Source organism: Parambassis ranga, chromosome 9 (assembly GCF_900634625.1).
Source record: "Parambassis ranga chromosome 9, fParRan2.1, whole genome shotgun sequence".
NCBI lineage: Eukaryota > Metazoa > Chordata > Actinopteri > Ambassidae > Parambassis > Parambassis ranga.
The window spans coordinates 698705-713420 of NC_041030.1; the positions used below are offsets into that span (position 1 = coordinate 698705).

At 40.6% G+C, this 14716-nt stretch overlaps 1 protein-coding gene across 6 annotated transcripts in view; it reads left to right on the plus strand.

Annotated features, from left to right (window-relative positions):
• Positions 1 to 775: 775 nt before the first annotated feature.
• Positions 776 to 14716, plus strand: part of pbx3b (pre-B-cell leukemia homeobox 3b) — a 52648-nt gene continuing 38707 nt past the window's right edge. For all 6 annotated transcript variants that reach the window (XM_028413947.1, XM_028413949.1, XM_028413951.1 and 3 more), the window contains exons 1-2: positions 776 to 1845; positions 2383 to 2456. In XM_028413947.1, coding sequence (XP_028269748.1) covers positions 1598 to 1845; positions 2383 to 2456 — 322 coding nt within the window. In that variant the 5' untranslated portion in view covers positions 776 to 1597. The remainder of the gene's footprint in view (positions 1846 to 2382; positions 2457 to 14716) is intronic.

Consider the following 14716-nt stretch of genomic DNA (forward strand, 5'->3'; position numbering starts at 1 on the left):
AATAACAAAGCTGTTGTACTGGTAGATTGTTTTCTTCCTGCGTGTTTATCATAGAATCCATTCAAACTGAAGGAAGCAGTCTATTTTTCCAGTTTCCATGATCTAGATGTGTATTGTAGAGCTTGCACTGTATATTTGCTGCCATGCATCCAGCTCAACAACTTGTCTGCTACCATAGCAACTGCGGAGGAGCATAAAGCAGCGCCGCCTGGTTGTGCAATGGATGTCACTCGTAGCAACGACCAATCAGAAGTTCCTATCCTTTTGCACGAGCAGCGTAAAGATGGAAGGATGAAGTGGGTGGGCTCTCGGCATCATGCATCTGCCAGTAATAGGATACGCGGATCGTCAGTCTCCGTCACTCTCGGCCGGGATTGGTCGAGGAGCTTTACTTCCAATAATATAAACATGTCTTCTGCTTGCCTGGCTTGAACCAAGGCTTACGAGGGACTGTGCAGTTCTACATCAAACTGTATAAAACTCTCATTATGTGTTTGCCTGTGTTGTTGCAGGGCTAAATCTTTATCATTGGTAGAGAATATGCACATAGCTGCACGTGCACGCGTGAGGAAACGAGGATACTCCGCTGCCGCCGCTGCAAGACACAGACAGGGGGACTCTGCCGTGCTTTCATCATTATAATCACCATCCTAAGTACTAGCTCTTAACATTTTGTTTTTCTGTGTTCAGGCGAGAAGTGACAAGAATATAGACCCCTCCTCTGCAGGGCGGAGCGTACATTTTCATTTCGTATTTTGTATTTTTTTATTATTTTTTTTCTATCCCTGTTCCCTGCTCTGACACGTCTGCACTGAGTGAGTGGCATTGGCACACTGTCAATCGCTCACTACCGCTGCCATCAAACAACATAAAACACACACAGGCAGAGGCTGGAGCTCATAAATTTCAGCAGGGCAAGATATTTTTTGCGCATCGCCTTTACACAGCGGTGTATCCCAATTAATTTCCTCTCGCTGTTGATTTTTTAAAAACAGAAACCTCCCAACTTTTTGTATATTTCATATTTTTATAGCCACATTTGGACAGCTTATGCTGCAAATTGTGTATTTTTAAATACTGTCAGCTGTGGCGGAAATCATTTCTGCACACTTGTAGTTGGCAACACCTGCAAGCCTAAGATTATTTTTATTTGTATACACGTTTCCACATTGGATATTTTTGTTGCCGGTGCTTCACGAGGAGGATTCGGACATTTTCGAGAGGGAATGCGCCGGGAATCCCACGAAGAGCGCTAATAAATGAGAGCTCACCAAGGAGCGTTTGTGTTTATACCAGCCGTCAAATCACAGAAAAAAGACAGATTGGTACGAGGATACTACGGACCGTCAATTTTGACAAAGAAGTTTTAAGAAGAAAAAATAAGGTTTATGCGTTTTTTCTACTACACAGTCACGCGTTTTGGCACTTTGGACCGCGCGTAAAACAGCGAGAGGACAGCGAGAACTTGGACATAAGACCTACGCTAAAACATCACTGCTATATTTTTATTTTTAAAATCGTGTGTGCTCTTTGTCGCTGAAGACCCACAGTCTTTCATCCCTCAAGTCTACGGCACATGTTGTAGCCGATTTTGTATATGAGTTTTTCAATTTGTGTGGCTCAGTGCACAGACTCTTTAGCGGCTACGATGGACGATCAAGCCCGGATCATGCAGTCGATCGGCGGTGTCAGTCTGGCTGGTCACTCAGTACAGGGAGGCATGGCACTGCCGCCTCCACATGGACACGATGGGACAGACGGAGACGGAAGAAAACAAGACATTGGTGACATTCTGCATCAAATAATGACCATAACTGATCAAAGTCTGGACGAGGCGCAAGCAAAGTTGGTTTATTTATGTGTTTATTATCTTCGCCCCCAACAAAACGCATCATATTGTGATGTGGCTCGCTTAACTTAACTCCCCAGTGCGTAACAATAGGTGGAGTGATAATTTTACACCGAGGGCTATTTATTGCCTTGCAAAGATTTACCACTGTCAGTGAGGAAATATCGGTATTTCATGTAAATAGTGTTTGAACCTGAGTGGGCTTGTATTGTATACAAACTATACAAAGTTTGTGTGCACACATGTTCATACACCTTCATAACTATACATAGTGTTTTTTTAAAGGGCATTCATTCAGAGTAATATTTATAATTAATTACCGCCAGCAGTTAAATTTAACCAACTGCTGAGTTTATTTGGAACTTTGCAAGTATTATAGAGTAGAATAAATCAATAAGTTTTTACAGATGGGGGGGTTGGAAAATTGTGAGACACAGTGACAACTAAATATCTCTTCTAAAGTATGTACTTGTTAATATTTAACATGTCAGTGTATTTATATTCGTGTTTTATGTTGTCTTATACTGAAACAGGAAACATGGACTGAACTGTCACAGAATGAAACCAGCACTTTTCAGCGTTCTCTGTGAAATCAAAGAAAAAACAGGTAAGTTCTTTAAGTAAATAATACTAGAATAAATAAGCACTAAGAAAAGGCACTAGAGATTGACTGTAATAGCACCCAGGTATTTTTACCCAGTTATCCGATGGCAGTCCTCATCCAGGTTACTGGAGACCTCTGCCCAAATTGGTCCATTTCTTTTTTTTTAAATGTCACTGTGCTATGCAGGAACAGTACTGTTGTCACAGTACAGCAGGTAGATATTTTTTTCTTCCACTTAAAATGTTCTTGTGTTTTTTCCAGCCCTGGTTGCTGGGATTTTTAACAGAAAGTGCACCCCAGCTTTTCACCCTCAGTCTGGCACTGAACAGGATGGGGAGATCACGCAGCATATGCTCTGCATACCTAAGATCACACAGAATCCGTACTTTATAACCTGACAACAATTGCCACGCTCTCAACATACAAGCTGACTACTCGGCTCAGTACTGCTCAGTCAGTACTACAACTGCATGCCAACTCTATTCCCACAAATTTTTACAGTCAGTCCTGATTAAATTACAAATAACACAATGTGACTGTAGAAAAATGGTTAATACATCTCTTAGAAAATTCCACCTTACAAGCATCAAGTTGAGCAGAATATTTAACACCAGGGTTGAAACCTTTAAATGTGCATGCACACTTCCACACACGTGTGTGACTGCTGAAATTATAGGTCATATTTAAGAGCATATATAGCTCAAACTTTGCCATAGTACATGTATAAAACGGTCAGTTCAGACACATTGGAGTCTGCACATGTTCACACTTTCATGCAACATAAGCTGCGTGCCTTTAAAATTGCTAAAAGATTTTTAGTAACAATACCTTTATAAAGCAGTGTTTACTATGCTATATATTTCTGAGATTTCTATACTTTTTAATCTATATGCAAAGTTCCTTTAACATACATACATATATGTATGAATGATGTTTCTCACTGAGAACAAAATTTAAAAAAGAGAAAAAAATATTGACGCCTTGTTAGATTTGTGACCTTTGTGCAGTTTCTGGGAAAATTAGCTTGGAGGAGATCATAAAAGTTTATGAACTGCCTCAACACAGGTGGTGTCCAAAGGGGGCAGGCAGAGGGTCCACAGTCTACAGCCGAGCTGCTCTGTTTGTGTTTGTGTGCCTGTTGAGTGTACACAAAAAAAGACATAGAACAAAAAAAAAGAAAAGATCACACAATGGTGGATCTCAGTGCAAAAACTGTTAAAAAAACATTTGTTTGCACTTTAATCAGATGTTTGCTGACATGTATGAACAGTCAGGTTTGCACATAACAGCTGTGAACTTAGGTTTGAAGAAGCCACTCATAGATAAAAGTATACAAAAAAGTGCCTGTCTGCATCTGTGTTTGTGAACGCCTGAGCATTAAGTCTGTGTGAAAGAGAAAGGAGATGGGAGTAGGGGGAGAACAAGCTTGTGTGTGTATATGTGTGTGTGGTGTGTGCATGGTTAACCTGTGGTTTAGAGTCACAGCCTCCCCCTCTTAGCCATTGACAGAGCTCAGCTGGTCTGGTGGCCTTGCTGACCGGCCTGTTTTTCCAGCACACAGTGAGCCTTTCACTGGCTCCTGTAGCATCATTCACAGGACTTCCTTGGCCCTTTCATGTCTGTCCGGATGGTACATGGGACTGTTGTCTTTTAGCCGTGGAACCCATCAACGGCTTTAACAATAAATGTGAAAGTGGACCAAGAATATTTGGTGTAATTAACGCACACATGCGTCATCTTACCAGGACACATTGTCTAGTATGCTGAGGCGAGAAAACAATCTTAATTTTGATTTGAGTCTTTTTGGAAGGGTGAGGCTAACAGGAGCTTTTTCAAGACATTTTAAAGACTTCTCAGGATGTTTAGAAGTTTGTGGCACTCTTCTAACTGTTATGGTAGAGCTTCGGCATATTTCTGCATTGCTAATGCCCTAGAAGTATTAATTCACTTTGATATGCTAATTAGAGTGCATTATGCAAGAAATGAGATTAAGTGGCAGCATGAAGTCATTTGCCTGTCACTAAATTGAGTGTTTTTAGCAGGAGGTTTTTCCCCCGAATTTTGCATTTAGATAAGCTAAATATGGGATTCGGTTGGCAAGTGTTGTTCTTTGTCCTTCAGTGTAAGATGGTTTTCTTTTGGTGCAAGCATAAAAAATCTTGCAAATAAAATTCTCTAATGTTTCTGTTTCAGGACAAAGGATATATTCACATTGCACGTTTTTTTCCCTGTAGGCTGCGTGTGGAGACAATGAATGCATTGAGTGAAAATTGCCTGTGATTCAGATGAGTTTTGCAGTTATTCCTCTGCGCTGGGTTTGTTTTATCCTGCTGGCTACTCCCTTGTCTAGCTCTCATGCTTGGAAGAGAAGCTCACAGCAGCAGCAGCAGCGGGAGCGGCAAGAATAACAAAGGTGAAAGATTACCTCCATATGGTATTTCTGACCAGGAAAAGAGAGGTTCTGTAGCAAGACTCCTCTTTGATGTGAGGTTTAATCAATAGAAAGAGATTACAGAAAACTATTACAGGCTAAATCATGGAGCGCTACAGAGAGGATTAACCCTCTCCACAGCTCTCTCAGCTGCATGGCGCTTCTTTTGGCTACGTATTGACTTGTTGTTTTCCTGACCTTTGACTCATCAGGTTCAGAAACGGGGAAGACTGCAGAGGTAGGGAAGGGAGGGAGAGAATGTGGCAGATTCCGTCTGATAAGTGCTGCGATCCTGTGTTGAAATCAGTGGATTAGAGAGGGAATGTGCTCACAGGTCCAGCCAGTGTTGTTGCACGTATTTGATTTGGCTTCTTGACAAAGCAAGACATGCTCTCCTGTTTGTGTGTTGCTTTGTCTACGTTATGTATAATGTTGATAGTGAAGAGTGTGTTAACTAAATGCTGTTGAGGATGAGCCTGTAATTAACCACATGCAAGGCAGGCTAAAAGCATTACCTGGAGCAAATAGAATTAGGGCTGGGGAGGTAAGCATTTTTAAAATCTACAGGGAATATTAATTTAAAAATGTTCCCTGACAAAGTTAATGAGCCCTCTCTTAAATTGGGGTGTTTTACAATTATTATTTATTATTATTTAGGCTATTATAATAATTATTATGATTACTATTGCATGTAAAATAAATCTTCTAAATTCTTCTAAACAAGTATAATTTATTTCAGTGATTGCTTTAGGACCTTTATATGTTTTCTGTATCCTGAAACAGCTCCAGTAAATGCATGACAGAACAGAAAGCTATTCAGCACCAGAGACAATTGACTTTGGCTGCTTTTTTGTCTCACAGAGCCCCAGTGATGCGGCTGCAGTGACTAGATAGCGTTGTGCCGAATGGCTCGTGCACAGCTGGGTTCCTGATGGGCTCAATGGCAGGGCCACTAGTGCTTCCTCCTCTAAAGCACAAGGGGGACTGGGGGAAGATGTGGCTATTATCTAAGTAGCTCCCAAACACCCTCCATTTCCCCATCAGCAAAGATGAAAAGAGGGAGAGGCAGACAAAAAGGACAAGAAAAACAAGAGCATACATATCAGTTTCATTTGAAAGGATAAATTCTTTTGTGTTGTGGAGGCATGTTCCTCTGCAGCTGTACTGCCTGGGATTTGCACATGCAGCTCCTCATATCTGTTTTTGTACAATGATCCAGAGCTGTCCCTCCATCTGCACACGCGGGCACTCATCTTGCACATGTCTCCCTCTCTCCCCCACCGTCGCTCCAAGCATTTTCTGTGGGCTTCTGCGCGATCAACAGCTCATAATTGTTTTTTGCACATACGTTATGCAAATGAACCTTTATGGCAACTGGCATAATAATTAGCATCCTCCAACAATATTTTAGTAGGTTAATTGCAAAATTTCTGAATTGTACATCTGAGTTGTTAATTAGGCATGACAGAGGTGGTGAAATAGTTATCTTCAGGCGGTGGCAGCCAGCAGAGGCTGCTTTGGATGCAAAAAGGAAGGATTGATTGAAATTAGTTTACAGCGGTAGGAGTGACTGTTGGAGACTGAGCATGCCCCTCATGTTTTTGTGTTGATGTCTAATGCAAAAATATAAAAGGGTGCGTCCTCCTACATTTTTGCAGAGAGTAGAAAAATGATGATGCCTTGCAGAAATATTTTGAACCTTTATGCTGGTTATTCAATGATGAGAATGACAAAACTTGTTTGTGTGATATTTTTCCATCGCTCCTGATCTTAGACCTGCTAAATGCACTTATGCCAAAAATACTGCAGCCAAATTAAAAAATAAAATAAAAAACAAAAGGTGTTGAGGGCAACAAAAAATTACAAAAAGTCATATTTATTTTGTATTATAAATTTATACGTGCAAAAAATAGTGAACAAATATAGAAGTAGCTTGATAATAAACATTTGATCTATTTTGTATTGTACATACATGTAAAGATAAAACATATTATTCATTTAGTTGCAACTAAAAAAAGAAGAAAAAGAACTTTCCCTCCCTAGTCTTCTGTGTCATTATGTTCATTACAGTGTCACTGGATGGCTGAATCTATGTAAAGCCAGAGAGCTAGTTATTAGTGTAAAAAGGGTTAGAGTGAATGACTGGTGCAAAACAAGTCCTCTTTCTGTAATGACTCTGCTATTTATAGATCCCTATTTCATTAGCTCTAGTGTTTCAGGGAAGAGTTTTCCTCATGGGACAATAGACACCATGATGTTCATTTACTCTGTACACATTACATGTGGACAACTAAATGACCCGTCATTTGTTAGGGCAAGAACACCGAAAACAATTCTACCAACATAACACTGTGTGTGTGTGTGTGTGTGGGAGTGTTACTCCTACAGGTGATGGAACTCGATGCAATGACAGAATTAGAGTCAGCAGTCAGTAATGTACACATTTGAAATCTCTTGTAATATTGTGACATTGCGGCGTGTTATTTGACGAAAGCAGTGTAAATCGTCACCTTTCTTTTCTTTACAGCAGATTGTTTTCCAGAGAAAGAAAAAAAAAACAGTACAAGCAAATCTATGCTATTTTCTCCTCATTTGCAAGCTTGAAAATGAAGCCCCTCTCCCATTGTTCCAGATGCCATTGTTCCACGTTTCATACATTAGAATGATATATTGAAGGCAGAAATGGGAAAAAGACTGCAATGCAATGAAATTTTAATCAGCGTCTTCTGCTGCTTTAATAAGGCAAATAATTCTTATTGGCTGCTGTGTTAAGATTTCTAATATTTAATTCATAACAAACCTTGCATTATTCTGCTCTAGCCCAAAGACAAACTCCACTCTGCTGCCTGCTGAAAGGCATGCGGAGGAAAAAAGATGTAAAAAGAAGTGCACACGGAGCATATTTCTTATCAGTCATGGCATGAATATCACATTGTTCTGATGTAGTCTGTATATGTAATATTTGAAATAATTTTAAATAACCTCAGCTGATGAGAGAGCTGTAGGGTTGAAGGCTGCAGATCAAGAAAGATGCTTAAATCTCTCTGTAAATTTCTCAGCAGTCAGTAAAGTATGACTATTAGCTACAGACCATCTTTTTATTTTCTTAAGTCCTTAAAGTTCATTCTTGCGTCTGAAGTAATGGAAAGATGGCGAGGGGCCAGCAGCTAGGTGCTGGCTCATGTTACAGAGAAACGGCAGGCCCTGTTTTCGTCTCTCGGTGAAATGGCTTAATTGGTGTCAGAGCCCCAGGGATAAAGGCCTCTTACTCTGAAACACAGCCACACAGGCCCTGTCTTCCCTCAAACCAGGAGGAACGGCCGATGTCTGCTGGTGAATGAGCACTAAGCCGTGGCATAACAATACCAAATGATGTTTGGGATGACAGAAATTAATATGCACTTGCTCCCAGAAAGCTATGATTAATGACGGCGAGCGGGGGAATGCTGTCCCTTCTTTTGCTCCTCTTTGATGGGGATTGAAAAGCACAAAAAAAGCTGGTTTCTTCTCTTTTTAGAAAGTGGAGGTCATCCAGAGTACATCACTGCTATTCTTCTCTTGAGTTTTCCTCAAGCAAGAGGCAGGAAAGGACTGAAGGCTCGTAATGAATTTTTGAATGATTCACTAACGTTGTATTGTCCTGTGGCTTGTGGCTCAAAGACGAGACAGGATACATACCTGTATACCTTTCCAATGCTCCCACTGCTCATGCTTTTGACAGCAATTATCAAGAGTCTGAATATCACACACTATTTTTATTTCAATGAGTTGTAAAAAGAAGCCCATTTAATTTTAAACATGGGGTAAATAAGTGCTGTTCTGTCTGTGTTTCTTTTTGTATAGATGTTTTTTATTAAACACACCTATTGACTTAGAGCCAAACGTGTGAACAAAATGGTGGTGCGCCGTTGCCATGATAATGATCTGTATCTGTTGTGTCCTAGGAGGAGACACATGAATATTTAATTGTGTCTGCTAGAGAGAGATCCCCAGACCCTTCTGTTCATTTCTTACTTTCTCTAATGCGTTTCCACCCTGCCAGGTACTTCCTCTCTAAGTAATGGAGAATTAAAACGTACATTAAAATGATATAAATTGCTATGTAAGGGATTTCTAAAGACATTTGTCTGTGCACGATGTGGCTGAAAATTCAAATGACAAGTTTTGACAACGGACATTCTGCTGACACGGTGTATTTGCCTCACGTTGGCTCCTCAAATAAGCATTTCCTCTGTCAGAGTGATTGATATGTATTAAGTATGCACTTTTTACATCACAGTGCTCTGGAAGATGATGTGGGTGCAAGGATATGAGTTTTAAAAAGTGAATGAGTTCCCCTCATATTGATCTATTTGTGTTGCTGGAGTGGCAGGTGCTATACGAAGACTGTGTCAGCTTTGATTGTTTGTGTCAGTGATCCGAGCCGACACTGAGCTCTCTTACTGTTCGTCACTGCACTTGCTTCCACTTGATGAATGGCAGCACACTGCATAGATCCTCAAAAAGCTCATGCCTGTGCCGTCTCACCAGCTCTCTGAATCAACATCGGCCTTATAACTTGTGTAGTTTATTTTATTGAATGCAAAATGTAATACTTACAATGTCCAAATGGTTGTTTTTGCAATTATGTAAAAGCTTTTTATATGAATGAGTACATTAGTTGATGAGGGACAGGAGGTGTGGCTCCTCTCCTTCTTTGAATATACAAGTTTAGTTTGTAACCTGTGTGTTGGCAGGTGTGATAGGCTATGGCGTGAAGGTGAAGCTTTGTAAGTATGCAGAGCACGGCAGGCCTTGCATGGGTGCTGAAGGAGAGCATGGAGTGGCAGAGTTAATTTATTTAATGACTGAGCGTCTTATATCTCCCCAGCCCTGATTAGAATCCATGCTTGATGAGGGAAGCGATACTGGGGTGTGCGCTGCCCCTAGGCCCTTGCACGTACGCTCATGGTTTTCTATCTCTTATGCCTATTTTCCCTGCCCCCTAATCCACTGGGTTTGCCAATAAAAAAAAAAAAAAGAAATAGACAGACATTTCTGTCTGTTGCGACATTTTGTGTTTGTGTCCGAACATGTGATCATTTTGTTGTGAACTGACAGAAAACGTAGTTCTGACGCTGATTAAATGTGTTTGTGTGTGTGTGTGTGCATACATGTGTGGCGTGCTCTGTGATAAAGACGAAGTACTGTGGAGCTCTGTGAACGTGGGAAAGCCAAACAGTGTGTCACTTTGGCAGCACGGGCTGTCAGCATTGGGGAGCTGCAGTTGTAAAAACCATGACCTTCCTCTTTGCCAGCATGTCTCTTGCAGAGCCAAAGCGCTGCCCTGTAGATCTGGGCTGGCTGTGGGAGGGAATGCAAACGCAGAGAAAGGACAGACAGTGGAAAAAAAACAGTAAGAGCCATAATTGTGAAGAAGAAGGGGGGGTTGGTTGAAGTAATGAAATACTTCTTGGAGCTATCATGACTGAGAAGGTGAGGGAGGAAAAGCAAGAGGACTACCAAAGAGGGGAAAAATACTCCTCGGCTTCTAACATTTCCATGAGCCATCATCAGTAATGCCGCAGCAGCCTCACAAACCAGAAATTATTTCTTCAGGCGTTGCTGTCAAGTGTTATTCAAATAACACCAGCCTCACATTTGAATAACAGCCGACATTTTGAATTAATTAATCAGACAAGATAGTCTGGGCCTTTTCTCATTAGTCTACAGGTCAGGCTGGGGAAGATATATGCGCTGGTGATGATATACTTGTCTTTAATAGTGATTTATGGAGATTTTGGATTGTACTCGATTTGTCAAAGGGCCTGCTAGCAGAAAAATAGAAGGGTGTATATTTCATTACCTAATCTTTGATACGTTCCACGATGCTAAAAGATACCATCCTGCTGTTTAGATGCACAGGAAGCTCCTTTTAGATTCGCTCTTCTTGAGTGAAGAGGTGCACACAGAGACACACATTTAATCTTCTCTCATGTAGACCTCTCCCATTTTATTTTTTTCTATGCAATTAAGCGAGGGCTGTAAATTATAACTGTGCCGTACTTTAATTATCATGGTGTAAAAATAGAGTTCCTGTCTTTGAGAGGATTTCATTAACTTACTCAATATTCCATGTCAGCTCAGAGAATCACAAGATTGCAGCAATGTTCTTGTTTAACATGCTCTTGCTATCTACAATTAACAGAAAAGTAAAAACAAATAAGTAGTTTTTAGTAAGTAGCTTTTACATACAGTATGCATATTTTCACAGCTGCACCAGCTGCTGGGACATTTTCTATTGTCGTATAGGGGTAGTTGGTATAGTCTTGGAGGTGTAAATAAGTAAGTACGTTTTCAGTGCTAATGATGCAGTGTCAGCTGCTTTAAGTGGTGTTAGATATGAATGAAAACCAACAGCTATTTACATTTTTTTGACATACGCAGTTTTAATTATTCCACGTAGACGTGAAGCACATGTAGTAGGCCTATGCATCTGTGATTTTTATGCTAGACCGTGTGTGTGTGTGTGAGTGTCATGAAGCCACGAGCTGTTGCCATTCTGGTGAGCAGCCCACACAAAATGCACCAACACCAGTGTGACAAAACATTCAAATAAATTGCTGTCAGGCTGCTGAAACACCAAGTGCAGCGATTTTTATCTGACATGTGGAAGACCCAGACATGCAGTCCTGACAAGTAACGCAGAGGCACCTGTGAGAGACGAGCGATAAAAATCAGGATATGCCTGATCCTCGGCATAACAATACCTATCATTACTTGATATTATTACTCTTCTTTAAGAGAGAGCTCAAGATGGAAAGATAGCATGAACGTGTTGGCTTTTTAAATGTGCGGATAATAAATGATCTGTTGTTTCTGTAGATGCATGTAAAATTGCAGTTAAATTATGCAGTCTGGTGGCATATCAACAAGCTTCAAAGTGGATTTTATACGCATGCAGAACTGTTAATTTACCCAGAAAAATAAAAAAAAATATATGATATTTTAGTCCAGTGTCCTCTTCCACAAGTGACTCTAAAGTATGCGATTTGAAGATTTTGAGGATATGTGTGTGTGTGTGTGTGTGTTTATTATCATATTTTGTTTCACTGGCGTACCTTCATAATAATAAAAAATGTTTTAGTTGTGTGCTGTTTAAATAGAATTTAGTGCACAATCAACTTGTCGAATGACGCTGATTGACTTTGCTTCACCGTTCCAAGCAGCATTGAGTCACAAATAACTCCTTGGAGAGTCTGTGTTGCTCCACTTATTTTCAGTGAGTCTACAAAATTGACTCAGTAATTCTCAAATCCAATTGAGAAGCAGTTAAAAAATGCTTTTTTCGAAAACTCAAGACAAAAGACTCACTGTGGAATGTCCCATCCATTCTCTACTGTATTGTTATTTTCTCGCTTATAGGTTACTAATGAGGAATCGGCCCTCATTATGATTTTAAGGATGAGAGAGGAAAGCTTTTAATTAATGATATGTAAATGGTTCTGAATTGATTATGTTAGAATATCAAGAGAGATGGGTAGAAGCTGTGGTGTAATATATTTTAATTAAGAATTAATTAAAAATGATGGCAATTTTATAGAGCCTCACAAAAAATAGAAGAATTTATTTTCTGTCACAAGTAAATCATCCTTTGATTAAATAAACAATAGACACATGCTGTATTCATTGGAGAGTTTTATTTATACTTTGTTAGGAAGAATCATCTTGATTATTAAAAAAAAGTGTGGTATGTCAGTGGTCAACCACAAGCTGGGTTCTCTGGGGTTAATGGTGATTTATCTCATTCCTAATTCATGAGCTCCTTCTGGTCTGTGTTAGGTGGATCGATAAAGCTGTGTTTCCTTTTTGAATTCAGTGTCTACAATTAGATTTGCAATGTGGAACACAATTATAAGTAAGACATGGATGTGCGTTTTTATCTTTTGTGGCAAGTGAATCTGCACCCCCCAAAAGATATCAATCTGTTTATGAGGTAAAGAGATTTGTGTGAACAAGATGACTTGTGACTAGACGTGGACCCTAGTTAACCTTTTTAATTGCGATCTGCTTTCTTTCATTCATTCTTCAGGGCACAGGGAAATAGAAGACGGTAGGTGCATTAATGGTGTGCGCTAGTATTAAAGGGAGAGAGGTCTTTGTTTTTCTGCTAACAGTGGCATATATGCTCTATGCTAAACTCTGCGATCAATGGCAGAGAGGCTGCTATCACAGCACTCAGAGCAGGCGTAGCTCAGGGGGAGGGAAAGGGGGGTCCCTGGTGGTTCATTTTGATTGGAGCGCAGAGTTTTGTGTTGAAAGGCGAGGGAGAGACAGGCTGTTGGAAGCAAATCCCCCTGGATCAGTTAGAGCTTTGCAACAAAAACACCTTGATATTCCTGGGAACATTTGCTTAGGAAGAAGAATGAATTTAAATAAATGAGCAAAGAGAGAAAGAAATCATCTAAAGCATTACTGAAGGTTTGTGTGTTCAGAGAATACTGATGTATCGCTGCCTGTTTTCAAATCATAGTAAAGTGTTGCTGTGTAAAAAAAAAAACAAAAAACAGAAATCAATGTTTAGGTGATCTTTTGCATTCCAAGATTTTTTTATTACAAATTCAATGTACTGTAGGATTAGGTCAGATTTTGATAAGCAGACAGGCAGTGTGTGAGCAATACCCCATTGTGAGCTAACCATACTGTGTGAAAGAGGGATGTGCTGCTCGAGATGGATTATTAGTCCAAGCCCCCCATTCCAGGTCACATGTAAAAGCTTAGAGGCGTCATGAATACTCACACATCAAATGTCAGCAAGTGCAGATACAATTACACACATGCATGATGTGGAGAGGGACACATGTTAAAAAAAAAAAAAAAAAAACACCACACAGGGCCCCAGATGTGTGCAAGTGTGCATGCATATATACAGTGCATGCACACCAATGGCTGGCAGAGCATCTTCTTTTTGACACCTGCAACTAGTTGCAATACATCACTGTCAAGATTGCTTTCTCCACCTATCCACATTTGTGCGTTAGTTATCCGCGGAGGCCTTCGTCAAAAAGTTGAGCAGACTTGACATCCGTTCCCTAGTGGGAACAGAAAAGGTGAAGTTGAGCTGGGAGGTGCCATGGCGGGTGTCATCAGCCACTGTACTCTATGCACCCAACAGCATCATAATGACAACTAAAGAGAGAAATGATGGTTTACATACAAACATAATACCACAATTAATTCTACATTGACACGTGAAGAAACATTCTTAAGTGCAAGCGTCTTTGTTGCTGCTAAGAATATACTACCCCACACTATATATTTGAAATGAAGGCAATGACATAATAACCAAAGCCAAGAGGGTTATTTTGTATAGGGCCTCGATAGTAAATGTATGTGTAACAGTGAGTTTGGCTGTTGAGGAGGAAGTGAGGGCATGGCGCCTCCTGTGTGAACTCACTGAGGAGACGAGGAGAGCCTGCCAGTGGCACTGCTAGTGGTGAGCACCAACAGCTCCGGCCACGACAGAGAGGAGGTGGGGAGTAGTGGGTGAGTGGAAGAGGGGGGTCAGCATTTGAACTGGCTGATGGGAGCCAGAACATGAAACAATGCCGGGGGAACGTCTGGTGGGTTCGCTGCACAGAATTACAAGCGAGGGAGCAGGCCTGCTGAGGCAATTACAGCTTAATGGGGTCATTTGGAAGGCAATTGCCAGGGGTTAATGTAGTATGGAGAGATGAGGTGAGATTGAAGTGAAATTTTTGGCTAGAAAATGTGTTCAAATGAAAAGGGAGCAGGCAGACAAGTCGTGCACTGATGGGGTGGGAGGTTGATTGGGGGAACTGGAATGCAGGCT